Source organism: Accipiter gentilis, chromosome 8, assembly GCF_929443795.1.
Source record: "Accipiter gentilis chromosome 8, bAccGen1.1, whole genome shotgun sequence".
Taxonomy (NCBI): domain Eukaryota; kingdom Metazoa; phylum Chordata; class Aves; order Accipitriformes; family Accipitridae; genus Astur; species Astur gentilis.
This window is the reverse complement of record NC_064887.1, coordinates 12,698,258-12,726,045: the sequence shown is the minus strand read 5'-3', so window position 1 is coordinate 12,726,045 and position 27,788 is coordinate 12,698,258. Positions and strand designations below refer to the sequence as shown.

Below are 27,788 nucleotides of genomic sequence, written 5' to 3'. Positions count from 1 at the left end.
CCCTCGGCCCGTCCGCCTAGCAACCGCCCCGCTCCCGGCCTCCTGATTCGCTGGCCTGCCCCGGCCGGCCGTCGAATTCCTATTGGCTGTGTGGCGGGAGCGGGCAGCGATTGGCTGCGGCGGCGGAGGCGGGGCGGGCGGCGGAGGGGAAGGGGGCGGGTCGGGGCGGCAGGGCGGGGCTCGGGCGGTGGGGAACAGCCGCGGTGGCGTCGGTGGCCTGCCGGACTCGTTGGGCGCGTGGTGCGGAGGGATACGGCGGCCGGGTGTTGGTCCGGTGGCGGGGGGGGAGGGGAGGGCGGAGGCGGCGAAGAAGAGGGACGCCCTGGTGACGCGAACACGCCGGGCGGGGACTCGGAGCCCTCCGCGTCGGAACGGGCTCGCCCCGGCCGGGGGGTGGGGGTGGGGGAGGGGCGTGGATCGGTGGCGTTCTTCGCTGTGAGGAGGGAGAGAGAGCCGTGGTGCTGACGGGCAGGCCCCCTCCGCCAATGGGGAGGCAGGGCTGGTGCGGACCCCGCGGCGATTGGCCGGCGGGCGGAGAGGGCGGGGCGTGCGCGGGCGACGCGGCCCGCCCGGAGCGGCGTGGGGGAGGGGTGCGCGGGCCGACCCGCCCCCCCCCCCCCCCCCGCCCGCCCGCCACACACACCCACCGCCCCCCCCCCCCCCCGCCTCCTCCGTGCAGGGCCGGCCCGGCAACATGGCCTCGGAGCTGGAGAGCCTCAACCCCAGCGCGCGGATCATGACCTTCCGCCCCACCATGGAGCAGTTCCGGGACTTCAGCCGGTACATCGCCTACGTGGAGTCGCAGGGCGCCCACCGCGCCGGGCTGGCCAAGGTGCGACCCCCGCCTCCCTCCCGGGCGCAGGCCGCGCCGCCCGGCCCCGGGCCTCGTCCGCCGAGCGGGGACGGGCCGCCTCCGCCCTTTGTTTGCCCCGCAGCGCCGGGGGGGGGGGGGGGTGGGCGCGCCCCGGCCCCGGCCCCGGCCCCGGCCCCGGCCCCGGGGGGTGTTGGGCCCGGGCCCCGGCCCCGGCCTCGGCCCCGCCGGGGGTGTTCGGCGCCGTCGGCCCAAGTTTGACGGTCTCCCGGGCGGCGGTTACGGCGGGTGCGTTTTGCTTCCTGCAGATAGTTCCTCCGAAGGAGTGGAAGCCGCGGCGGTGCTACGATGACATCGACGAGCTCGTCATCCCAGCGCCCATCCAGCAGGTGGTGACGGGGCAGTCCGGCCTCTTCACGCAGTACAACATCCAGAAGAAGGCCATGACGGTCCGCGAGTTCAGGAGAATCGCCAACAGCGACAAGTACGTCCGCGTCCCCGTGCGGGTGGGCACCGCGGGCCTTCCCCCTGCCCCGGCTGCCCCGGGCCGGGCCCCCGGTGCCGCTGCCACCGGCGGCGTGACCGTAACGCCCCGAGCGGGCGGCGTGTGTTTGTGAAACCGGCCGTGCGGACGGGGGACCTGTGTGGCTTGTCTCACCTGGCAGGAGGATACGTAATGCCGGCAGAACTTTTCGTTTCCGCTGTGGGCTCCCGTCGGTCTGTCTGTCTCTCTGTCCCCAGGAGCTAGACCGTTGGAATGCTTGCTGAGTAGGGTAGCAGAGAAAGGAACGTTCTTGACGTGAAAAAGGAGACGGAGAAAAGATGGCTTTAAAAGGAGTTTGAGCAAAAGAGCCTTTGAAATAACTGCTTAGAAATAGCGTTGGAATTGCCAGCTGCAGTCGGTCCGCTGAAGCTTATTTTATCTTGCAAGAGCAGTACGCATCAGTTATCTTAGGATTCTGTTTCCCTAATAGAACAATTCAATGAAAGTTACTCATTTATGCTGTATATGTGATTGTCTGGAACATACATATGTATACAGACACACCCCTATTTAAACGGGTGTTAGAGTGTAAATTTGATCCCCCGGTGCTGCACAAAGAGGCCAGTGTATAGTTAGCAGGGAATGGACATCAAGAGCTGGTATTTTGTTGGTAAACTGAGCGTGCTTGACCAGTTTACTAGCAGGCGAGTCTGGATGTTACCTTTACAGTGGCAGAAAACTTTGGGTTTGGTGTGGGGTTTTTTTTTTTTCCCCAAGTTGTTCTTTGTATCATTTCTGGTTTTGACTACATCCTTCCTTGCTAAGTAGCAACAAATAGAAAGTGAAATTGTTCTGACCCGAGGGAAGCAGACAAAGCAAAAATGAAAGTAAACCGAGAAATGGGCGAGGTAATTTTCTTCCTGATCCTTTGTTCCCAAGTCTCACAGGAACTGAGCTGTGGCTGCTGTCACTGCTGTTCTGGGAGTTAGGGGTCTGGCTGGTAACATGTATTAGGTGTTTTTATTGTAGCTTTTGATTCTTTCAGTGGTGGCAGATGTTGGTTTAGAATCATCAAGTATCAAACTGCAAAGTCTTTAGTATCTTTGTTGTTTTTTCAGGTACTGCACACCCCGCTACACGGACTTTGAAGACCTTGAACGAAAGTACTGGAAGAACCTTACGTTCAATGCCCCTATCTACGGCGCTGATGTTAATGGCACGCTTTATGACAAGGTGAGAAAACTGGTTTGGTTTTCAAGTAACAGTTGTCCCTGTATACTGCATTCCATAAATACTAATGTAACATTTGACTGTTAACTTGCAGAAAGAGTTCATCATAGTCTTAGCAGAGTTCCAGCGTCTGGAACACAGACAGGAACACAGTAAACCACATGTTTATAACATAGTCTCCATTTATCCCAGGTAGCTAAAGAACACTAATAGAGGTAATGTGTTAAGGGACCTCTGTTAGTGCTTCAGTGTAACACAGTTTAGTTCAAGAAAGCAAACAATGCTGTTGCGTAAGTGTTGCTTTTGTACTGCTTTGTCCTGAAAGGCATATGGGAGTTGGAAGTGTTGATCAGTGAATACACGCTGTGTTGGTATCCACTACTGCATGTGTTTTTGTGGGACAGCTCTGTAGCCATTATGTGTTAGGATGATAAACATTAGAAAAGGGTATGCATTCTACTTGGTAGTCTCCTAAATTATGATGGTTTATTCTTTTAAAAGATGTTTGGAATGAAAAGTGTTTCTGTTCAAGAGGGTTCAGACATCAGCTCGAGCTCGCACTATTGTTCTCTGCTCTGTAAAGTCTGTAGCTTCATGATTATTTCTCCTTCCTAATTATTAAGTTGGCTGATAACTTTTTTTTCCTCCATAAATGTGGCTAGTAAACAATCAGTATGTAAGCTAACACTATGCGAAACTTTTGTTTTAGGTGAACTAGCTAATGGTTCGAGCTGTGCCAGTAGATGATTTGTCTTGATGTGCTGCGTCACAAGCATCTGCTAGCTTTTGCAACTGTCGCCTTAGTTGTGTGGTTGAGCTCTTCATAATGCTTGTTTAACATGAGGCCTGTGTTTTGCAGCATGTAGATGCGTGGAATATTGGCAGATTGAACACGATCCTGGATATTGTGGAGAATGAAAGCGGCATAACCATTGAAGGAGTGAATACTCCTTACCTATATTTTGGCATGTGGAAAACTTCCTTTGCTTGGCATACCGAGGACATGGATCTCTACAGTATTAATTACTTGCATTTTGGGGAACCCAAGTCATGGTAAGATTTTTCTAGGGAAGCTTCTAGGTGCAGAAAAACAATACCATGAAGTATTGGAGTCGAAGTTGTGAAGTTATGAGAGTTGACTAAAGGAATTACCATCCCTCTGATCTTGCACTACAGTTGTATCTGACGGCAAGAACGCTAGAAACCTGTAAGGAACTGCAAAGCAGTGTGTGTCCTCAGTAGCATTTGTTTGGTTACCTTCTAGAAAGTCCATTTGCTGTCCTGATGTAAAGAGTTCTTCAGAATTATAATACAAGGTGGACACTCTCTGCTGCAATAGGGCCAGAATTTGGAAAACTTGCTTATGATTTCCTGAGGCTCTAAAATGACCATACAGAGGTAATATGCCTCTTGTCACGCAGGCACTAGGGGAACAGGCAATTTTTAACAGACTTTGAAATGTAGCTATTTATTGTAGATCTAAAAGCAGGATAGTGGATCTTGCTGAGTGGTTCATCCAGCGTCTGAGCTTTCATGATTGTTTTTAGGGGAGGCTCCCGAATTTTTCTGTAGCATGGGTTGAATTTTAAGAGTGAATCATTCCCTTCTGTTCACAAATTTCTCTAGCAACTTCAACAATTGTTTCCATGGCACTTTTGTTGGAAACTAGTATTTTTGGCTGCCTTCTAATACAACTTTGAAGTAAAAAATAATAGCTAGTGTGGTGTGACCAATGAACAACCCCATGCAGTGGCAATAGCGTAGGAACACAAAACAATAGTTTAGTCAGATAAACCCTTTGTCCATTGCTTCTTTTATAGTAGTACGTGGAAGAAGTTAACTTTGCTGATACCTTAGTCTGATTTATTTAACAAGGAACTCACATCAAGAATATAGCACTCTATTCCAGAGCGAAAGCAAGCTAAGTAGGTGGTTTTATTTACTGCAGTCAAACCAACTAGGAGTTGGTGGAGTCCATAAAAAGGTGTGTACAGAAAGAGATGTAGCCCTGAAGAGCACGCCACAAGTTGTGCTCATTTTAAGGATGTGGCATTGCGTCTGACTTAGTTCCATCTTGGTCTGAGCAGCTGAGAGAGATGATTCCATTTTCTCTCTTGCTCTGTGTTCCTCCTTGCACTGAGCATACTTGTGATTGCACAACTGTGAGCGGAGATGGGTCAGGAAGTGCTCTTCCCTTTCTTCTTGTAATTCATGTTTTGCTGTGCAAATCTAATTAAATACATCAGACTTCTTACTCCCTCGACAGCTTAAGCAAAAGTCAGTAGAGGAGATGGTCAGCTTTTGGCTCTTGATTTTTCTTGGGATAGAGAGGTAAAAGTCTGTGATAAAGATTTTTAGCTTTATATCATTGAACTTTGAAAGAGACAGTGTAGAGATGGAGGATTTATATTTTAAAGTAATTCATGCCTTGACATCCATTTATGATTTCCAGTCAAACTTTGAGATTTTTGTCATGTCACTTGAACTTAACAGACTTGTTCTTATGACTGCAGGTACTCTATCCCTCCAGAGCATGGGAAGCGACTGGAAAGACTTGCAAAAGGTAATTGGGCAATTCATGTCCTGCCTTTTGCGGAAGGTGGGATGGACAGCCACAATGGTTTTCAGCTCTTTTAGAGTACAACGCACCTGTAACATTTATAAGAGCGCAGGCTGGCATGACTGAACTTTTAGAATATAGATTGTATTATTTCTGAGTGTTTGTTGTAGTATACACACAAAAGAAATGTCATGTTACAAATAACGCAGTTGTGGTCTGTCTCACCTTTAATGAGAAAACCCTTAACTATTGAATATTAGAACTGGAAGGTTACAGCCAAGGGAAGATCCTTCTATGTGTGGTCTTTCTTATGCTCTTTCAAACTGGCATCTCTTAAAGATAATCTCCAGGAGTTATCCTTTTTCTTCAGAATGCTAGCTAACACACTTCAAATAACGTGGTCCATACTTGTAGGCTTAGGGAAAAGTACTGTTTAGACAGTAACTTTTCCTAAAAATTACTGAAAAAATTAACTTAGTTCACAGCAGAATGGTAACATCTCTCCTTGCCTTTATTTTAAACAGGTTTCTTTCCAGGAAGTGCCCAAAGCTGTGAGGCGTTTCTCCGTCACAAGATGACCCTCATCTCTCCATCAATTCTGAAGAAATACGGCATCCCATTTGATAAGGTGTAGAAAAGTAATCACAGTTATACCAGTTCAGTCAAGAGGTTCATGCAGCCCTGTCTCATCTCTTAACAGCAGCCAACAGCAGATGCTTAGAGAGGAAAATAAGAACAAGGCAGTGGGTATAAGGCAATCCTTTCCCACTATACCTCTGTTTATCCATCAGTTGGGGCCTGAAAGAGTTTGAGATAGCAAAGTCTGTCAGGGACTGTTAAAAACAAAGACTCTGTCTTCTGTGATTTTTTGATTATTTTTTTTAAAAACTTAAAACTGTACACAACATCCTGTGTTAGATTAACTTCATTGCTTAGCTGTGTATTCAGTGAAGAGAGATTGTTCTTTTTTTGTTTCAGACTTGTCCCCTGCTAATTTTGTTTGCTGTGATCTGCTTTCTCAATAGAAAATATGGCTTGTTCCCTATTAATTTTTTTTCATTACATTAGTGACGTTATAGACTTCCTTACTTTCTCAGATGATAACCTGCCATCCCCGCTCCCCACACATACACATTGAAGATCTAGTCTTTGAGTCCTTATTCAGAAGTACTATCACATCTGTTTGGGCAGCTGAAGGGTTTTGTTGTCATGAACCTTTGTTAGACAGTGGAGAAGTGTTGAAGAGCAGCAGTGGAAGGCTGACAGAGTTGTACTTGAATATGAACAGCAAAAGAAAATAGCAGTAAATTTCCAAGCTGTGTGTGGATAGAAATTTTACTTGGCCTTAGATACTGCTCAGCCAAACTTGTAGCTGACAGAGATAAGTAGCTTTATGACTTTCACATAGCTTGTCACAGACTATTTTATATGCTTAACCACCTTCTGTGCTGTTTTGACCAGTTGTGTTGTGTTTTAGTAAAAAACTGTTGAGTGTTGCTTTCCAGTAAACAGATACTTAACATAGGTAGGAGAATAGTGAATAGTCTATCCATTGCAGCACATAACTCCAACCACCATCTGTGGGTGGGGGTTTAGGATACACTGCGTGAGGGCTACAGGAGCTCCTCTTATTCAGACCCACCAAGTAGACTCTTCAGTTGTGAACAATGCGGTGTCTCAATTGTCTTCTAGGTGACACAGGAGGCTGGAGAGTTCATGATAACCTTTCCTTATAGCTATCATGCTGGCTTTAATCATGGCTTTAACTGTGCTGAATCTACCAACTTTGCTACTCTTCGGTGGATCGAGTATGGGAAGCAGTCTGTACTGGTAAGTGGTCTGTTGCCATCCTGTTGCATACAAATAACCTAATGCTCTGCTGCTCATTAAGCCCCCACTGTTTGTTCTAAGGGAGTGAATTCAGTGCTTTGTCCATATACGATGCGATGTCTGCTTTCTGATATGGTAACCGTGTCCAGTCAGCCTCCTACTTCATGTCCTTGTTTGAGCTGTGGATAGCATATAACAGGGTTTTTAGCTTTGTGTAGATCAAGTGAAGCTTCAAAGAAAAGCAGGGTACTGGTTGTCTTTCCAAAGATGAAAGGGTGTGCTTGGTGGTCAGGATTCGTCAGTATTATGTCTGATATTTTAACCATTATTTATTGACAGTTTAGCCTCCAAGTATGACTTTGGTAACTTAAGTCACTTATCAAAATAAGTATCTTGGCTGAACCTTTAGACTGGATAGTGTTACATCCCTGTAGAAGTGCCTTACAAACACGGGTTATGTTTGCAGAAGTTACATTGAAGTGAATGCTTTGAAGCACTAGTTGTAACCATGCCCGGATGAGGGGAATCTCTACTGCTCTGGGTCAGCCCAGAGTTTGTATGGCTCCAACTTCCTCATTATAGTCTCTGGTTTTGCTGGCTGGTTTTGTATAAGGTCGTTTTAAAACAGTCAGCTTCTACCAGCAGCTCTTTAAATAGGCTGGTGAGCTTTCTTTCTTAGTTATCATGATAGCATCTGGTTTCCTGTTTTGTCGTTTTTGCTGGCTTTTCAGCCCAGTTTTTAGTAACTTAATATATGCCCTTTTGATTTCCTAGGAAAGAGTCTTGAGAGTTCTGAGGCTCAATTAACTGTGGGTTTTTTTTTTCTTCAGTTAAGCTCCTCAAAGCAAAGTGATATAGGAATGCAGACTAGAATTGTTAAGTATGTGGCCTTACTTGGAATATTTTCTGTGACTTCAGTGCTCTTGTCGAAAGGACATGGTGAAGATCTCCATGGATGTGTTTGTGAGGAAGTACCAGCCAGATCGTTACAAGCTTTGGAAAGCTGGGAAGGATGTGACTGTCATTGACCATGCTCTTCCAACCCCAGAGGCAGCAGAGTTCCTTAAAGGGGATCTTATGCAAAAAGTCAAGAATGGGAAACAGTGTGCTGAGGAAATGGAAACAGGAGAGACGTGCAAAGAGGAAGTGGATGGGGATGAGACAAAAAGGTAGTGCTTTATTTAGTCCTCTGCTTTTCTGTTGGATTATTAGAAATTGGGCCCAGCTGCAATTGAAAGTTTGCCATTCTGGTAGAACAACAGCAGTCAGAGTTAGCAATAATCTGTTTTCTTGGGAATACGTTTTACTCTTAATTTTTTTTTTTACTGTTTGAGTCCACATTGATGATGGTCTGTGATAGACAGGAAATGCACCAGCTTGGAAGGTAGTTCTTCATCTTTGGACAGACATCCGAAGCTTGGATTGGAAGTGTACACTGAGCAAATTGCAGTACCAGCAGTGCTGCAAGCTGCAACATCGGTGTGCAGTTCCTGGTTGCTGAAGGTGGGCAGGCTAATGATCTTACATTTTGCAGTTAAATCTTTTTCAGCCAGTGTCAGCTACGGTTCCCAAAGCTGTCTTTGGTGGTGTTTTTTTGTTGTTGTTTTGCAATGGGTTGGGTTTTGTTTGGATTCTTTTTGTTTAAGGTAAAGAATGCCTGACTAGAACATAGCTGCTTAATACATGATTAACAGATGCTGAGGAGTCATCCCAAAGGATTACTGACTCTGCTTCTGTAAAGGCAAAGAAAACACTTCAGAATAATTCGGAAACTATTTGGCTTGCCAGATGCTGTCTTATAAAACACTGATCCAAACCAGGCTATATTTTGTGCATTCAGACGGAAATTCAATATGCTTGCGTGTTTGGTAACCTGACATATGGATTTGTCTTCTGCAGCATCCCCAAGCATCGCATAGGAACAAAAAGGCACAGGGTCTGCCTAGAAGTGCCTCAGGAGGTGAGTGAGAGCGAGGCCTTCCCCAAGGAGGAGCTGAGTTCTGCGCAGTATGAAGTGGATATGGCAGAGCCTCGTGAGAGACCTACGAGTGAACTTGTGCAGCGAGGTGAACAAAGGCTCAAGCATCCAGGTAACTGTGTGTCAAGCTTTATCCTGGTACGGGGGAACAGGGTGGTATTTTTCAGGGAGAGAAGCTGTAGAGCTTAATCTGGGGCACTCTTTCATCTAATGTGGTTGGTAGGATGTTGTTGTCTCCAAAAAAGCAGACACTAGTTTGTCAGAGCCATGGCAAGCACTTCAAAAATTTACTGTCATGAGACTTGAGATATTACCATTTGATTTTTCAAGACCAAAGAGTGCATCTGAACAATTTTACATTGTGCCCCTTAGTTAAATTTGTCTGACACTTCTGCTGCTGGTTTGAATAAATGGAATAACCACAGCTTGAATTGTTAGCCCTTGTAGCCTATCTGTGGATAACTCCCCAGCTGGGGGAGAGCAAAGGTGTAGGCAGCCATCCTGTAGCTGCTTCAATGATTGACTGACCAGATAAGTCATGGGGATGTTGCCCTTCTGCTGAATTAAAGGGAACAAAAAGTATTGCATGAGACTTGCTTAAGAAATTCGTGTTTCTAGCTTTTGATTTTTGCCCTTTTTATTTTGCTTGCCTGCATACAGAAACCATTAGATGCCTCAGTAGTCTTAAGGTCCTCTGTATCCCTGTTGTGTAATGTGACCTGTTTCTAGAAATTGCTTAGTAAAACATATGTGCACTTCCTGGTAGTGTGGGTCTGGTATGCTGTATAGATGTTTTATTTGTAATTTTGTAATAAGTAGGCTGGAGGAAAATTAATGTGGCTTGTAATGGGTCAGTTATCCTTGGTCTTAAGGGAGGAGCAAGTGGCCTTTGGAACAATATAGGAACAGGGCAAACATCTGTGATGCCTCCCTCTAGTATTCTGTTTTCCAGCCCTTTGCAGCTTGTATTTAATAATCTTCTATTGGGTTTGGGGTTTTATTTTTCTTCTGTTAAGTCTCCCATGAACCCTTGTAACATCTTACCCACAGCATCATGTGGCCAGGAGTTTGGCTGTTTAGCTGCACTGTATAAAGGACCATCTCTGTTTGTTTGTTTTGAACTCACTGTCCGCTAGTTTCGTTTGATATACCGTAGTTCTTGTGCTGGAAGAGGCCATGAGCAGATGCTTTTATTCTCTCTTTCTAAGCCACCCATGTTTTTATAGGTATTTGAATTAATTATGTACTCTTTACGTGACTTAGTGTCACTTTTTTGTGTGTAGCAGTTTGCTTTCCTGTTTGGCTTTGTGCAAATGGTTGCACAAATGTTGTCTCCACTGCCCAGACTTCAGAAAAAGTCAGTATATCCTTTCTTCTAGATCGTGTGGACTCAGCCAAATTTGAAGAACTGAAAACAGTGAAGCTTGAGGAGGAAGAAGAGGAAGAACAAGAAGCAGCTGCATTGGATCTCTCCATTTCACATGCTTCAGTGTTGCCCCCTTCAAAGCAGAGTGCAACGTCCAGTGTTCAGTCCGGTTCGCCTGCATATTCTGGTTCTTCAGACTCTGAATCGACTGATCTGTTGGCAAAACGAACTCTTCCTGGGCCAGCTGGGGTGCTTACAGTCCATAGCTATGCTAAAGGGGATGCCAGCGGATCTGACAATGAACAGACTTCAGGAAAGCAAGCCAGTGCCACCGCCAGTGTGAATGAGCAAGAACTGGCAGAGGTATGAATGGCAAGAGTACTGAAAGCTTAAGGGCTGTATTACAAAACTTCCTATCTGTGCAGATTACGTTTTCATTCTATTGGTGTTTGCATAACAGGTTGCTTAGTTGTTAATGTGTTTTTTAATGCCTACGGAGTTTGCTAAACAAACAAGAATTAAGATTAAAGTCTTATACTCTTACCTCTTCTAGAAAACGAGGAGATCTCCTATTTTAAGAACTTCTTTAAATTGTTTAAGTGCTTTAAGGTGAAGGGTAGCTTGGTGGTTTTGACATGGTAGTGTTAACAGGCTGATTCAGGTCCTTTTATAGTAAGAAACACCTATTTGTACCTAAAATGAATCGAGTTCAATCCAGCTTTTATTATGAGCACATTAATACGTTTGAGGGGTTTTTAATATAAAATTGCATACATATTATATATGTGTGTGTCCCTTTTAAAAAAAGAAATTATGTAACAAAAAGTATTGGTTTGGAGAATGTAAATCTGAGTGTTTAAGAACTGCCAATGAATGTTTTATTAGACAACCCAAGAGAAGGCTGTAATAGTTAAAATCTTGCCTGGTGGTGTCTTTCCAAATTATTTTGTTTCCCTCTTTAAATCTGTGTTTAGAGAGTGGGAGGCAGGTAATGATTATGTCTTTGAAATTCAGGAATTGCAGAAACAGAACAGCAAATGGGCAAATCTGTTGATACTTAAGCTGAAACTGAGAAAGAGTTCTCATGGATAATTAAACTGAAGAAATTATGTTGCTGATACTGATGTCTCCATTGCACACTCCATGTAGGGAAAAGGTGAAATTTTGAATGGTTGTAGATAGTTTTCTCCAGTGTGGTGTATTTTGAAACAAATTTTCCATCAGATGGCAACTGGGAATGCTAATTTCCATGTGAATAAAAGCAATTCTGTTTCTTAGAAGTCTTGTATCCAACTGTATGTAGGAGATGAGAGATAACGATTGTTATGCTCTTTTCTGGCTTCTTTTATGAAAAGGAAGTGATCTAAAAAAATGTAAGATGCATTTAATCTAAGACTTGCTTGTGTTCTGAAAGGAATAATGGATTTATAAAAGAAAAAAAAGGGGGGGGGGGGGGGGGGCAGTTCTTATCTAGTGAGAGGCTTCCTGGGCTGTTAAAATCATTGTCTTGCTTGTCAGGTTGGTAGTATTTTGTCAGTGTGTCACTTATTTTTACATAAGACTAAGGGGAAGAGGAATTAACTATTGTTGTAGTCTCCTTCTTTCAGTCTGTCTGGAAAGACATCAATGTAAGTAATAAGCAGAGAAGGTGAAAGTTTTTCCTTCATTTAAAATAAGCCTGTTAGTTCCAGATGCCAATGAACTCTGTAATTTTTTTTAATTTTACTATTTTTTTATTTTTAAATTTGGAATTTTTAATTTCACACACAAACTGAGGATTTTTCCAGAATGAGTGACTCTTCGAAGTTGAACCATTCAAATTGTCTTTCTTTGTTTCTGTCTTTTACATGATTCTTATATAAACAGACTTGCATGAAAAGCTATGTTGGGACCTGTGAAAAGTCTCTATTCTAATGGCTCAATAGAGCTAGTACAGCTCTGTCTGGTTTTCCCTAGCAAAACTGCTGCACCAGTTCTTTCAGAAACTTAGCTAGTTTAGAGCTGAAGTTAGTTTGCTAGAAATAAAGTTACGGAAGCATGTGTGCATTTTGTGGAGGATTCTTTAAGTTCAAAATAAATTCCTTTAAAAATAATGTCAGAAGGACATATGCTAATTGACTGCTGAATTGCTTCTCCTCTTCCAGGTAGCAAAGGAGTACATAAGATCAATGAAGGAGAGTAAGAAGTCCAAGGGTCGTCGCCAGCCATTGAGCAAGCTGCCACGCCATCACCCGCTCTTGGTTAAAGACTGCATTAGTGATGATGGTAAGTAAGCCTTGTGCTCTTTGGGAAACTGTAGAGAGGGTCTTAGCTTCTGTGGACAGTATAGGGTATTCCATTAAGTAACTGGCGATGAACAGGAGTCAGCAAGTGACACCTCTGCATCCTAGACAAGGTGCTTATCTCATTTTTCTGTGCTTGCATCATTAAACTTTTCTCTCAAGTGGTGTCTTCTTTCTTTCTTGTTCCATTCTTTGGAAAGTCACAACTCCGAAAAGAAAATTAAACTGGTACCAGAGACTGTTGCTTAATAGCATCTGCCTTAGAGCATTCTAGTAATTGATGTAAATATTCGTGATTTAAAAAAAAAACAACAACAGAAAACCACCACCAGATTCTTTGACTGACAGCCTTAGTCTTGATGTAGGAGCTGATGCTGTTCTCACCCAATAAGCCTATCTTGTGTTTGCATGGTTGCTTGATTAGTGGAAGGCTCTTAAAAAGGAGACCGAGTTACTGGCTCCCATCACTCTTCTGTCAGTTTGATTTCTGGCAGTCTTTCTTCATCTTCATTCGTAACTTCTTGCCTTAATTTCATTTGCAAGAAGGTTATCTATAAAAGGACATATAATCACTGAGTTAATGACCTCTTATTGCAGAGGCATCAGAGCAGCTAACTCCTGAAGAAGAGGCTGAGGAGACAGAAGCATGGGCCAAGCCACTTAGCCAGCTGTGGCAGAATCGGCCACCAAATTTTGAGGCTGAAAAAGAATACAATCGGACCATGGCTCAGCAGTCTCCTTACTGTGCTGTTTGTATGCTCTTCCAGACGTATCAGGTATGTAGACCAAGTCTGTTAATACGTATTGTCATAGAGATAACCAAATAGGTTGCTGCTGTGATGCGTAGTTTTAAAAATGTCGTTTTGCATATTGCCAGTTAGCAAAAGCTGTATCAGTGTTGCAGTCTTGCGAAGGAATTGTTCCAGGAGAGCACAATTGGGTGAACCTCACCACACCTGTGAGGGACTGCTTGTGGGTTCCCAGGGACTTGCTCAGCTGTTCAGCAGAAGTTTTTGTTCTGTGGTTTTTTCTCAAACCACAAAATGGAGCTTGGATATTGCTGGAGCTGACTATAAAATCCCATTTCTCTTTTCTGCACTGACACCTTCACTTCTACAATTCTTTGAAAAACACTTTACATCCACTCATAGCATATGGTCTTTGGGGAGCTGGCAAGGAAGAAAACCATTTACTTAAAATGATATAGGGTTGTGTTTGTGGATGGCATAGATAGAAAGCTGTCTTTTCTTGGAGTATATCCATATTGACAGTAGCTATGGCATGTGAAAATTCTCTTTAACAAAGTACAGCTGTAGCAACGCATAGCTTGAGATGGGTTGCAGAACCCCTTTGTCATGTTGACTAAATGCTTAGGCAGGAGTCCCACACTAAATTTTTTGCTGTGCCAAAGCTATGTAATTTTGAGGTAGCTTGGAATAGTTTTCTTGATTGTGTGCTCAACCTGCAACTTAGAGGTAGTTTGTTCCTTCCCATGTGCTGAGCATATTTGATTCATTTGAGATCACTGTATGATTATGGTGGCACTAGGAATGTGTTCACCACAGTTTTGGAAATAAAGACCTCAAATTTTTGTTGAGGGTTTCTATTGCATATAGTTCCGAAATTCCATGAAAACCGTAGACCGTAGTTTTTGTTCAATCTTGCTATTTCTGTCTGAGAGTAGATTCTTGTTAAGACTGGAAATTCTACACAGAAGCTGCATAGTACGTTGGGATTTCACTAGTGCTGACAATGTATAAAGTTAACAATTTGAGGACAGTTTAAGTTCTGTTGGCTTCTTTTTTGAGTTCTAAATGCTACTAAGCAGAAAACTGTGGCTTCAGGTTTTCAAATGTCTGTCTACACCAGGCGGTGAAGCAGAAAGTCTTCCAAGGTTTGAGCTGTGGTTAGGGTCTTTGTTCCAACTTCAGAAAGTCTATAGGAAGTCTGGGAACTCACTTTAGTTACCCATTCAGTTAAAAACTGGGACGAAATGCCAGACAAATAGTCACTCTTCCTTTGTGAAGAAGAAAAGTATCTAGCTGCTTGGAAAAAAACCCGTCATATTTTCTTCAACTTTGTTATAGCTTTCCCTCAGTCATTTAGTCTTTTGCTTGACGTGCAATGTTCAGTGTAAATCAGTAAGTTTTAACGAATCTGAATAAAGAAGACTTCTTGAAAACATGTCAGTTTCCTTCCAACTGTGACGCTTACCTGGACTTTTTTTTTCCTACTTCTTGATGCACTGTAGGAGGGACAGTGCAGCTTTATTCTGCTACTGCAATTTCTTCTAATAATACTTTTAAAAGATGAGGCAAACTACTTTTATGGTGGCCTGTGAAGTGCAAAAGATGGTTTGAAACATTTCTTCAAAGAGAACGATTAATTTCTATTTAGCTGTTAGGAACGGTAACTTGAATGGAAGCATATCTCCGTAAACTTTACGTCTAATTGCAGTTTGATTTGACATTGGTTTAGATGAATAAATTACAAAAGATTAGCTGAAAGTCTCCTGGGCTTTAACTGGGAAACTGCATTTTTAGTCTGCTTATTTCCCACGACAAATTAATATCAAAGGCTGTTAGACTTGCTCAGAACTACACTAGGAAAAAATAATGGGGATTGCAGTAGGTATCTGTTTGTGTGATCATAATCCTCCCATACTGAGGTAAGATAAATGTACAATGCTGGATAGCAGTGTTATGATCCTCTGTATTAGAGGGTGTAGGGAATGCAGCAGAGGTATTGCCCATAGAACATGAGGTGGGCTTGGTGATTCCCTCTCTTCTGTGAGAACAGATGCAGTTTGATGTGTATCTTGTTGCTCATTAGAGGGATGCAGTTCAGACCTTACGTTTTGCCATTTGGGTAGAAAATAATTTCATTCTGAAGCTGCAGTAGCTGAGGATTTTATAAACTAACTACATTTTCACCTAACCTACTAACTCTTTAGTCTTTCAGTACCATCATTCATTCTTTAAACTGGATTTATGTGTGGAATAATGGGTGAGTAAAGATGATGTGAGATGGTTTTACTTGTAAAACTTAAATTCCCTGTCCATCTTTTATAGGCAGAGTGTGGAGGCAACAGTCAGAACTCTGGAGTAGCTCCAGCTGTTGTGGATGGGAAGATCCGAACCAAACCCCTGATTCCTGAAATGTGCTTTACTACAACTGGCTGCAGCACTGACGTCAATCTTTCAACGCCCTACTTAGAGGAAGATGGAACCAGCGTACTCATCACCTGCAAGAACTGCCGTGTCTGTGTTCATGCAAGTGAGTGCGTCTAGACTTAACCCTAAACTCTAGTGTTCTCTGTAGTAAGTCTATACATCATAGCAAGCCTCTACCCATCTGTTTAATATGCAAACAGTTCAAGTTCAGCCCTCACCTGGTGGTACTGGCCATTGAAGTATGGAGTTGACTGCATAATCGTGAGGCTCGTTGATTTAACTTCCTGCTTTACTTCTGGGCCCTAGGGGCATGGGTCTGAGTTTAGGTAAGCTCTTAAGTGAGATGTGTCTGTTCCAGGTTGTTATGGCGTATCCCCTGATAAGGCCACTGAAGACTGGATGTGCTCCAGGTGTACAGAAAATGCCTTAGAAGAGGTAAAGTTTCTCATAAGATTCTCACAGATGGAATCTGGTACATTTGGGAACTTGGCTACAAAGTTAATTTCCATAGCGATTTGTTGTTGTTTTGTTGGTTTTTTTATTCTCTCCTGTTAAAAGAAGGCAATTTAGAGAATGTTTAGGAGCCAGTCTCTTGTATTTTGGTGTTTTTTAAGCCATAGTGATTAATCCTTTTAACTAGTGCAAAGCTGCTGAGCTCGCTTGAGTCATAGGGAAGATGTTCTGCATGAATGTGGAAAATAGTTCCATTGTCTGTCTTAATTTATGGTAGCTACTATTTCTAAAATAGAAAGTAACTTCTGTTTATAACTACGGAGGTGTGCATCTGTGAAGGCAGCAAGAAGAATGGGATTCCCTCAAAAAACTATATAGACTCTAGGTCAGCAGAATGGGTCAGTCTTTCGAATTGTATTTGCTCCTATTTGTTCCAGATCCTTTTACACATCCTCAAAGGATATGGGGTATTGTGGTTGTAAAAGGAACCCATAACAAACAAGTTGAACAAGTCTTCAGTAGTAGGTCTGCTTGCCTTCAACAGAGTTTGAGTCTATATTTGTTGCCCTAAGGGTAGCAGCTTTTGAGAGCTAAAGGGCTGATCTGTACAAGGTAGTTGGCTCTCTTCTGACCATGAAACCATTTTCTTCCTCTGGACATGCATTTTGAGGAGGAAGTTCTGAAGCAAGTGTACCACTCTGGACTTCACTCTTCCAGCTAATGCTTTCTTCCTTGTGCCAGGACTGCTGTTTGTGTTCATTACGAGGAGGAGCACTGCAGAGAGCCAATGATGACAAGTGAGTGTTCCAGATTTTTTGACCTTAAGGGAGAAGCTCAATTCCTAAGTAGCTGAGGGTAACCTAGTAAAGCCAATGTCTCCATTTGGTGTAACAGAGTGTCCAACAACACCTTTCACACTTTCTGTTAGTGGGGGGGCTATGGTAAAGTGTGTTCACATTGTGTTGATATGCAGCAATCATCATCTGTTCAGGTAATGCCTCACTCTCATTCTGTTGACAGCAGCTGTTAATTGCTTTGCATTTTATAGTGCAGAGGTATAATGTACCACATAAAAATAAGTTTCCTGATGAGGTGACATCTCTCAGTACCTTCTGACAGAGGATTATCAGGCGGGCTTTTATAATGCAGGTATGCAACCAGCAGAAGCCACACTAAATTGCTCTCCTGTTAAGCCTACTTAATCTACTAGTAGTAGATTGGAAGTATGAAGCAGTCTTGGTTTTGCCCGACATGTGCCCTGTTACTTGCAGCAGGAAGGAGGATTGCACTGCTAGCTCTCAGAGGCTATTTATTATGATTTACATGGCAAAATTCAACAGAACTGTGTTTACTTAAACTCCAAATCATCCTCTCTCAGCCTAATGCGTATTAATTTGGTTTTCTCCTCTTCTGTCCTGATAGGTGGGTTCATGTGATGTGTGCTGTAGCTGTACTGGAGGCAAAATTTGTGAACATTGCAGAGCGGAGTCCTGTAGATGTTGGCAAAATCCCCCTGCAACGTTTCAGACTGGTAAGGATCACCTGTGCTTCACTGGTAGGGTTTCAAAGTGACTCTTCAGTCCATTCAGAATCTGGGAGACTTTGCTTGTCCCTTCAAACCCAAGTCATCTCTCCAGACTGAAATATTTAATCTGCTCTGCTCTTTGTATGGGAAATGGCAATTGTCCCTGTTGCCATTTTTTTGAACCATTCCCTGTTCTAGTGTGTGTTTATTCAGATGAGGAGTCAGCAAGGGGAGCGCAGTTTTCCGTATGTGGCAAATTACATTTATACAGTGGTGTAATGGTGATATTTGTTTGTTTGTTGTTTTTCTAATCCCTAGTATTTAACTTGCTTTATTGACTGCTGTTGAGCAATGAGATGCTTCAGGTTATGCGAGGCATTTGGATAATGGGGGAATGTCTTCAGCAAGAAAGCAACTGTACTTAATTCTTTTAACAGCTCAGTGTTGAGGGGGAAATGATTTTTAACTGCTTTGTATATGCTAATGCATTACAGATAACACTTTTTCCTACAAAAGCCCATCAGGCCTGACCCAAGTGTAACTGGGTGGCTGGTTAGTAGTGACAGAACTTTAACTGTTCTGTGTTCTTTGCCCATTATTCTAATCTTGTTGCTTGTCTTTGTGTGACTTAATAGCCAAGTGCTGAAAGGCCTTGTTCCGCTGTGGAGCATTGTAGGCTGATTTAATCCAAAATCTCCCATTGCTAGGATCCTTGGGTTGCATGCTTTGTGCATGTTGAGCTGGTAGATATTTAATGTACATTTTTTGTCTGTGGGGTTATTTTAAATTTATGAATTATTGCCTTGTCATAAACTAGAACTGGTAGCCTTTTGCTTCTTTTTGTTCAGAAAGTAGCAGTGCTCTCACAGAAAGTAAATGGGACAGTATCAGACTCTTAGACCAGCCAGCCCTTTGTGTGGGGTAAAAACTAGTGCCAGCCGATAACCTCTAGTTTCCTGTCCACAGAAATGCATCTTCTGCAAGAAACGAAGAAAGAGAATTGCAGGTTGCTGTGTACAGTGCTCACATGGTCGGTGTCCTACATCCTTTCATGTCAGCTGTGCCCAAGCAGCAGGAGTCATGATGCAGCCTGATGACTGGCCATTTGTTGTCTTCATTACCTGCTTCAGGCATAAGATTCCATCTCAGGCAGAGGTGAGTAGGTGTGTGATTCCCAGGATTTGAACTGCAGTATCTTGGAGGGACTGAGAAGTTTTAGGTTGTGTGATTCTTTTAAAACTTCATTGAAGGCTTGGCTCTCTCACAGTGTTCAGTATAATCTAACAGTGTTGGTCTTGGATTCTGATCCCAGCCTTGCTGCTGCTCTGAGTGATCTTAGTCAGGTCCTTTATTGTATTTTGGTTTGCAGCCCAGAAGGACTGAGAGCATTACATCCCTCCTGTGGCTGTTGTAATGAGGTGTAATAGCAGGGTTTCTGCTGTGATACTTAATATGCAGGAGATAGTGCTGGGACTCCAGCGGGCTGCGTGAGTGGTCATAGAATTTCATGTTTAAGTGATTGATTAGTTTATGAAGTTCCCATATAGCCCTTTTAGCCATCAAAACCACAACAATCTATTAGAGAATATTTACTGTAAAGGCCTTGCATTGCTCTAGAGAATCAGAGCTTAATTTACTGAGTAAATTAAGGACAGCAGCATCTAACAGATGAGACTTTAAGCATTTGAAATTCCAGAGACAGAACTCTTCTAAAAATGCTGCTGATGGTGTCTTGCGTAGAGTTACTCACCTGAACTAAAATATTTTGCTTCCTTGTCTGCACTGGAGCTATGGTCCTCAACACATTCTTTATTGAGTCATTGTGTAAAAAGTGATTTCTTTCTTTTCTCAGCGAGCTAAGGCTGCACTCCAGGATCTGTCACCTGGACAGATAGTCATCAGCAAGCACAAGAATGGTCGCTTCTATCAATGTGAAGTGGTCAGCCTTGCAAAGGAGACTTTCTACGAGGTCAACTTTGATGATGGTTCCTTCAGTGATAACCTGTATCCAGAGGACATTGTGGTATGTTATGCAGTGGGAATCTGGCTCCGGTAGAGGGCACATGATGCAAGTTCATTCTTGCTGCTGCAGAGGAAACACACCAGGGGATTTGGTAATTGTTCCAACCCCAGGTTGTGTTGTGGCTGACATGTGCTGCAAGATGGCCTTAGGGGTGTTACATGAGAGTGACTTAACTGAGGGCACACAGGAACAGGTGTAACAAGGAGTGCAGCTAATCTTTGGCTGCTTAGCAGTGGTAGGTCTGAAGGAAAACTTGCGGATACTTGCATACCATTCCTGCATGAAGTACTTTGAAGTTGGGCCCACTACTGGGATTTAAATACAGATGATATAGGTGGATGTCTCTCAGCCTAGTTCTCCATTTCTAAAATGGAGTAATTGTTGGGGTGATGTGCAATGTGACTGGGATAGACTCCCTGGTGGTTTGCTGAATCTTCACGTAAGGAAGCTTCTTACCCTTGTCCTTGTCTCTCCCACCTTCCTCCTTTATCCTGTAGAGTCGAGACTGTCTTCAGTTAGGTCCCCCTGCTGAAGGGGAAGTTGTGCAGGTGAGATGGACAGATGGACAAGTTTATGGAGCCAAGTTTGTCGCATCACATGCCATCCAGATGTACCAGGTACAGAATTGTTGTCTGAAAATTGATCACTCATAACAAGCTCATCATGTTAACAGCGCTGTTCTTAAAGTGCACATTGCTATAGGGCAGTCATGGTTAAACACTTCAGGGGAAGTTACTCAGTCTTGTCAGCAATGCCAGATGCTGGTAACAGTTGCTGGAGTTAAGTGCAAAGTGGTTGCTTGCAACTCCACTTATATCTGGCTACCTACTTGAAAGTGTCAGCTTCTGAAAAATTGCTGATCTGCAGTTCTTCAGCAGACTCTGTCCCTGTAGCTTAAACTACTTAAAATATTTGATATTTGCTTTTCTCTGTTTTGTGAGAGTGCATCGTACCTTGCACACTTCCAAAGGGATGAATGTTAAGGCCATGTTGAAATGACCAGCCAGACTGTCTTGTCAGGTGTTACAAGAATATCCCAAAACTTGCTGGGCTTCTTTTACTGTCATGGGCTCAGTGAGGTTTTGGTTAAAGTCTGTTGCAGTGTGCATACCTGCATATGTATGTTATAAAATTCAAGTGGTAGAAGATTATTTCCTGAGAGGCCTCTGTGGGGAGGAGAAGGCAAGTTCTGGGTAGCTGTGGGAGGGTTCTAACTTCTGAGACTTCTGGCAGAACAGCTTCTGTTTTTCGTCTAGGTGGAATTTGAAGATGGGTCACAGCTGATGGTGAAAAGGGATGATGTGTATACTCTTGAAGAGGAGCTTCCTAAGAGAGTGAAGTCAAGGCTGGTGGGTAAACAGGGTGCAAACTTCTACTAAAGAAGCTCATTTAACTTAATTTGTCCTTGAACAACAAGCTGAGTGCATGGCAGCAAAAGATTAGAGTCTGATGCTCTCCTCAATCTTTGTGAAGCTTGGTAGTTGATCAGGCTACAAAAGCAAAGTTCTGTCTCGCGCTGGAGAGGCCTTAATTCTCGTTCTGCAGAGATGGGAGTTTATAGCATAGAGTCACTGTTTGGGACAGCACGTTAATACCTTTTCATGTCTGTATTCGTTAAGTTTCATTGTCTATTCCCGGTGCAAAGAATGGCCAAGTTCCTTCACTTAACCTTTTGCTCTGAAAATCTCTTAGTAGGATGGCATCAAAAGAGCTGGCCATTTTTTAAAATTGTAAAATAATTCAAGTGTGAAAGGACCTCTGCAGTTAGCTGCTCCACACACCTGTACAGGGGTAACTTTGAAGTCAGACAGGGTTGCTCAGGGCTCTCTGCAGTCAAGTTTTGATTATCTCCAAGGATGGAGATTGCACAGCCCATTTGGGTCCCTGTTCTGTTGTTTTATGCTTTTCATTATAAAAAACAGAACTACGGACCGCGTGCTATGGTATCTTGCTTTACAGAGTGATCATGCACACCCTAATGCAGAACTTGTTGGCAGGCGCATAGGGTGTTAGAGGTTTCCGAAAGAATGTATGGTAGCTGAATCCTGACCAGGTGTTTAAACATGCCTGCTCCATAAGGCACAAAATGTACTAGACTGCTTGAAAGTTGGAACACATGAGTGTGTTTATTCCTTTAAGAAAGTGATTGTGAACTTACATCAGCTACTCAGTTAAATTTGAAACCTGTGATTATTTTTTTTAGATCTCTGATTACAGTTCACTTAAACTTATCCCCAGACTTTTAAGTCCAGTTTCTTAAATATTTTTCTTCTTGTGTTTGGTCAGTTTTTGAAGGCAGCTGGATGTTCCTAAACGTCCTGACTTGGTTCTTTCTTACATGCAGTAGGAGAGTGTGGAGGCAAGGATTTGATATGTGTTCTAGTGACTAATTCTGTTTTTTCTTTTAGTCAATAGCTTCAGATATGCGCTTCACAGAGATCTTTGCAGAGAAGGAGGTCAGACAGGAGAGGAAGAGACAAAGAGTGATCAATTCACGCTACCGTGAAGATTACATTGAACCTGCATTGTACCGGGCAATCATGGAGTAAGCGCTGCCTGTGGCAGAGGAAGAAGATGCCCATCTCCCCCAAGGATTTAAATGCTCCAGTACAACAGGCCATATTTGGATGCTTCGAATCCAGGGTTTTTTTGTTTTGTTTTTTTTAAGGAAGCTAAAAAGCTGATGCTCTGCAGTAGCTGAAAGGCAGCTGTTGGATAGTGAAACAGATCCCATTTGCTGAAGCTGATGCCTGCAGACTCCTGGTCTGAAGTTGGGTCCTTACTGAGTAAGCTAGCTTGGGGGTGTTGCTTTCATCTCGTCGAGCAGTCTTGCTTTTTTTATTAGAGACAATTTTGACAGGTGGCAAACTCTTCTGAGAGTTGTAGCCAGGAATCTTGGCAGCTGCAGAATAGTACAGTCTATTGTTTTAATTGAATAATGTTCCTGATTTTGGGAGTCTCCCTGGTGACCACACCTGGGCTTGAGCAGGCAGTATTACTGGTGCTTGAATTGAACCTCTTTTTATATTTATAAGCATCTTTTTTGTCGCAAGCAGCTTCAGTCTCTTGTTTCTCAGCACCTCCTTTCTGAGGGTTGAGCTATAGGCTGTTCAGGTCCAAGCAGACAGGAGGTGCTTGTGTGAACAGGTGAAATGTGAAATTGAATCCTATAAGACAAATTATTTAACCCTCCGTTTAATATTTTTGTTCTGATACTTGTTTTGACTGACTTAATCATAAGTTTAATAGTATGTGCCTCAGAATCAATGAATCTGTCTGGAGCCCTGCGCAGTGCAGCCTTCTAACAAGAATAGGGTTTCAGCTCCCAATAGACATTTAGCTCCCAAAGAGTTTCTTTTTAATTTCTCCCCACCCCCTCTAAGGCAATAATGACCAAAGGGACAGAGTCCTAACTCTCCCTTCTTGAAATCCAAGCATCACAGTATTGGGGATGACAGGGCAGCAGTATCTGAAGCAGTGCAGTACCTCTTCTGTGGCAGCACTATCTGTCATGTGGCTGCAGGCTTTTGCTTACAACAGCTAATATTGGGTCTGAGACAGATAAAGCATGCACTGAACTGTATGTATTACTGAAAGGCTGCGTAATGCTCTTCTGAAGCAGGAGTGCTGCTGTGTTGCTGTCTGGCAAAGGTTACCGCAGCATTTTTATAGAGTATTAGTAGGGCACATCTCAGTTGTGTTGGAGAGAACTTGCTACACCAGCAACAGGGAGCTGAGTTAAGCTGGGTAGTAGGTGCACCTGGAAGATGTGCCAACTTGCTCCTAGTAATTTAAGCATTAGTGCACCACAGTAGGAGCCATGTAAATACATGTTCCTTTCCTGTTCTGTAGGAAAGGTATGTTAGGCTGTGGAGCAGATTGGCCACCTTCTTTTTGCATGGAATGATGGGGTGACTTTTCCTGCTGGAGAAAACTATGGTTATGTGTTCTCCAGAAACAGTTCAAGAGGAGAATTTTCTAGTGAAACAGACCTAATGCATCCCTGCTTCTATAGGGACATGGCAATGTGTCTGCAAAGCCTGGATTTGTAACTTTTTTCCTTTTGTTACATAGCAACGCTATAAACCAAACTCTTCTGAAATCCCGGTGCATCGATTTGTGATTAGCAATAAAATGTAGTATGGTGTAGTGATACAACTCTTGATCAGAAAAGAAATAAACTACAACTTTTATAAAGAAAATCTTACTTATCCCTACATTTTTATAGGGTCAGGAGGCTGATATGAGTAGCGAAGATTTGCACAACCGCTGTTTTGCATAGAGGTATTCTGTCCCATTTTTGTGGTGGAATACCTCGTTCATCAGTATTGGAAGGCTTAAACAAATTCTGAAAGGAGACAGTGGCTTTCCTTTGTGGTTTTGTTTTGGTTTTTTCCCATGTCCAAAATTCCTGGTCTCAGGGTATTAAATCGCTTTCTGATGCATGGGATAGTTGGCTTGATAAAACTAGGGTTCGTTAAGACCAGAGTCTAGTAGCTGCAGTTACTCTGGTCTGGGGAATGGGAACGAAATTGCACTTTGATGTCTTAACTTGTACATAAACCTCTCTGAAGTGACATGCCGTGAGCAAACGTGGAGAAGAGCTGGCAGGGCCTTAACAACCTTGCCTCTGTTCTGTCAGCATATCTTAAGATTTGATATTAACTTCTTGTAGGCTGAACACTACCTGTATATTACTGAAAAACATACTCATTGTATCATCTGCCATTCTCCCTCCAGAGAAAAGGTGCCTGTGTTCAGGCTTTCTTCCCAAACTGCCATATAACTTAAATGCACCTTTTAGGTGCCATGTGCTACCTGTGCTGCAAACACCTGGCTTGACAGCTTCATTCTAAAATGATGACCTAGTACAAAACAGCTGGATTTGTTTGGAGTGCTGTTGTTCAACTGCAGCAAGTTTTGCCACCCACCTCTAGCAGTACTGAGTGACTTTCAAGAGCTCCTATGCCCAGTATTTGTTCGGGAAGAGGAGCTTTGTTATGCCATGTTTTCTGCAGGCTCCAGATTTGCTCTTGTCAGTTGGCTGCACTGTGTTGGAAACCGCTGCCATCCTGTACTCTGAGACAAAGGGCCTTCCCAATTTTCCCGTCAGTTCTTGTGCTGCATCGTTCAAATATGACCATACTTTACCTACTGCAGTGACTGAACTGCATTTTGGCTTCTCTCCGTGAACTTAAAAATGGTGACCCTAATGTTTGACGGGTCTATGTTATTTGACTTTGCAAAAACAATTGGGTTTATGGCTTGAAGTATAACAGGTAGCAATAAAAGCTCTTTACAGAGCAGCTGTCTCAAAGGTACATATGCTTTCCGTTACCTGTACTTTGATCTTGACTGACAATAATTTTCTCCAGTGGTTTGTTTTTGGAAGTGTATTTATCCCTGTTACAGCATCATTCCAATGAGGGCAAGGTGCTGCCAGAGTATCAGCTAGGCAGGTGCTTCTTCAATGTGTTCAGTAGGAAATCAGGCTCAATATGCCCCATGGGAGCTCTGATGGTCCTTCGTTAGGTCTGTTGCATGTGCTGCTGCAGGCAGTAGACCTCACTTCATTTTTCATGAAGCTTCCATCTGCGGCTGGTTCAGGCTGGACCCATAAAAAGCATTTTTATTATAAACTGATAGTGGCTTGCCCTCAATTCAGGATGAGCTTGGCAAGCCAGTGATTACTTTTTATAAAGTTTAAAAAGGTGGCTGTATTCTTTGTAAAGCACTTGACTGCAGTAATGTTTCTGCCTGTGGCTAGACTTCTAGGAGACCTTTTTCTCCATCAGCAGACCCCTTAGATGACCAGAGATAGTACCATCAGTAGTAGGACCCATTCTCCTCGCTCCTCTTTCTTCCCAGTGTTTTGAGCTGGGTTGAATTGATTCTGCACTGTTTGAGGAGCATAGCCACATATCCCAAGGCTTCCAATGCATCTCTGTTCTTCCATTCTCTAACTGGGCTTCTGTTGTCTGACATGTCTGCAGTTGTGCTCGTTTTTTAATGCAAACACGGGATGAAATCAAGACTCTGGTAGCCTGTACGTTGTTTTCAATTTTATCAAGTAATAAATCTAAATTCAAAATGGACAATCTGTAGACTAATTTAAGAACTAAAGCAATGTAACCTGGAAATTCTCATCGTGCTTCCAATTCTTCTGTTAGCATTATTCCTTTCTAAGCATTGCCTTAATACTTATCCAGTGACTTCTCAGGTGTCTTTCAGAGATGCTAAGTGGAGTTCTGTTAAGGACTCAGTCCAGTGTGGCTGTTCAGCTAGAACAGGGCCAGAGCCACAATCGCCCCTCCTCATTGAAGTACAGAGACATCAGCACTAAGAGCTGAGTTGCCTTAGGTTCGCTCTGTAGCTGCAAGTGGCAGTGCCAACAGAGGAGTCATCAGAAAATCTTGCCTGGTGCAAACAGCTCTGTTCTTCAGTGTTGACTCTTGAATTTCACAGTGCTGGTTAAGACTTGCTGAACTGGCAGGCAGAGAAAGGAGATTCTTCTACCATAGCTCAGGGATTTTTGTTACTGATACACCAGGTGACCTTCAGTAAATTGCTTATTCATTGTAGTATTATTTCAGCCCATATCTTTGGAGCCTAAAGTGCCAGGTATTCCTGGAGCGAGCTTTTGTAGTTTGGGGAAATGTTAACATCTCCTTTTCCCTGACAAATTTGTAGACGTTGCACAGAAACTTTAAATGTGTGCAGGTAGGTTAGTGTAAAGTGTGTAGTATTTTAGGTTCAATGTGAACAACATGGTGTATTGCTAAAAGTCAAAATAAGCCTTTTTCCTCTTTTCCTGTAATTATTCTTAATTTCTTTGCATTGCTGTTAGAGCTGTTCAGCAGCTTTGGATTTCTCCTTTGGATGAGTGAAGAGTGCAACACTTAGGTGTGGCGAGTGTGTTGTTGCTTGGTTCCAGTAATGAGCATAGCTGAGAGTGTGTATCAGTATTTGCCTTTGACCTCACCAGAATGGTCTACAGAGGAATGGGAAACAGTCACCTGATTGCTATCTTTTGAGGAACCTGTAGCAGATCCACGCAGAAACATTGCCACAGCTGCCTTGCTGCAGCATGAGTAATGTGACAATGCTGAAGTCAAAACTGTTCTGACAGCACCTGGAGAACAAGGGAAATGTGTAGGGTGGTACTGGAAAAAGATTAAAATGGTATTGTATATGTGTTAATTCTAGACAAAACTGAGTGAAGGTAAGAAAGCCTGAAAAGAGGTGTCCTTGGCCTGTAATTCTAGTGGGCTGTGAACACCTTGGTACACGATGCAAGAGAGAAATGAAACAGGCCTGCTGTCCGGGCTCTTCCACCTTGGCTGGGGGAGTTAGTTCCGCTTGAGTCATTGCCTGGCATACCCAGTGTGGGTCCCTCATGCTGTGCATGCATTTTCATCCCCACTGCTGGCTGAAGGAAGAGCTGCCTTCTCACAGGCTGTAGGAAAGGTGGGTGCCGGTGTGCTGGGACGTTTTCATACTCAGGCTGAAGTCCTCCATGTAGAGTTAGGAGAAACATGCCTTTGCAGCTCAAAAATTTGTACCAGCCAATCTCATGTCCAAGCAGTACCTGTGGCTGCACTGTGGTACGTTACATACAAGTATGCTATAGACTAAAATAAACTACTTCAGGTAGAGTGAATCAAGTCCACAGTCTTGCTGAACTTAGGGAGGCAGGAGGCGTGTTGTACCCATGGACCTCCAGAGAAGCTTCATACATGGTGATCAGATGGTTGTGAATGTGAGTTGATGTTAATATGCTTGATTCTCATTTCCTCCAGTGCTAGTGCTTCTCCTGAATACAGTATCTCTCCACCTTTGGGGTTAATTTTTGTGCCTATCCTCACAAAAGGGATTAACTCAAACTTCATTACTGATAGCCACAAGCAATTAAAAAAAAAAAAAGTGACTCAGTATCTGGGTGCAGGACATGGGTGCCTTTAGTGTGGGTGGTGGGTGCTGACTGGCTGCAGGTTGCATGTGCAGAGCTATTGAGTCGCATCCAGTTCTGTGGAAAATGGGAGTGGTGCATGGTGCTGGTGTGCTGCTGCGGGA

The 27,788-nt window shown here is 43.3% G+C and overlaps 1 protein-coding gene across 1 annotated transcript; it reads left to right on the top strand.

Annotated features, from left to right (window-relative positions):
* The first annotated feature begins 177 nt into the window (after positions 1 to 177).
* KDM4A (lysine demethylase 4A) lies at positions 178 to 27,788 on the top strand. The gene is made up of 22 exons (XM_049807785.1): positions 178 to 240; positions 680 to 832; positions 1,120 to 1,295; positions 2,414 to 2,528; positions 3,385 to 3,578; positions 5,039 to 5,088; positions 5,610 to 5,713; positions 6,778 to 6,915; positions 7,834 to 8,084; positions 8,815 to 9,005; positions 10,273 to 10,622; positions 12,404 to 12,524; positions 13,139 to 13,317; positions 15,613 to 15,817; positions 16,073 to 16,149; positions 16,909 to 16,964; positions 17,590 to 17,698; positions 18,659 to 18,847; positions 19,545 to 19,715; positions 20,213 to 20,332; positions 20,972 to 21,064; positions 22,124 to 27,788. The coding sequence occupies exons 2-22, from the start codon at positions 695 to 697 to the stop codon at positions 22,262 to 22,264; spliced, it is 3,168 nt and encodes a 1,055-aa protein (XP_049663742.1). The 5' UTR covers positions 178 to 240; positions 680 to 694; the 3' UTR covers positions 22,265 to 27,788.

What these genes read in the sequence shown, in the direction of transcription:
- KDM4A (XM_049807785.1), top strand. Translation starts at nt 695, where the DNA reads ATGGCCTCGGAGCTGGAGAGCCTCAACCCCAGCGCGCGGATCATGACC. An exon ending in AGAATCGCCAACAGCGACAA is followed by an intron (nt 1,296 to 2,413) that starts GTACGTCCGCGT and finishes TTGTTTTTTCAG; the next exon opens with GTACTGCACACCCCGCTACA. An exon ending in GATGGGGATGAGACAAAAAG is followed by an intron (nt 8,085 to 8,814) that starts GTAGTGCTTTAT and finishes TGTCTTCTGCAG; the next exon opens with CATCCCCAAGCATCGCATAG.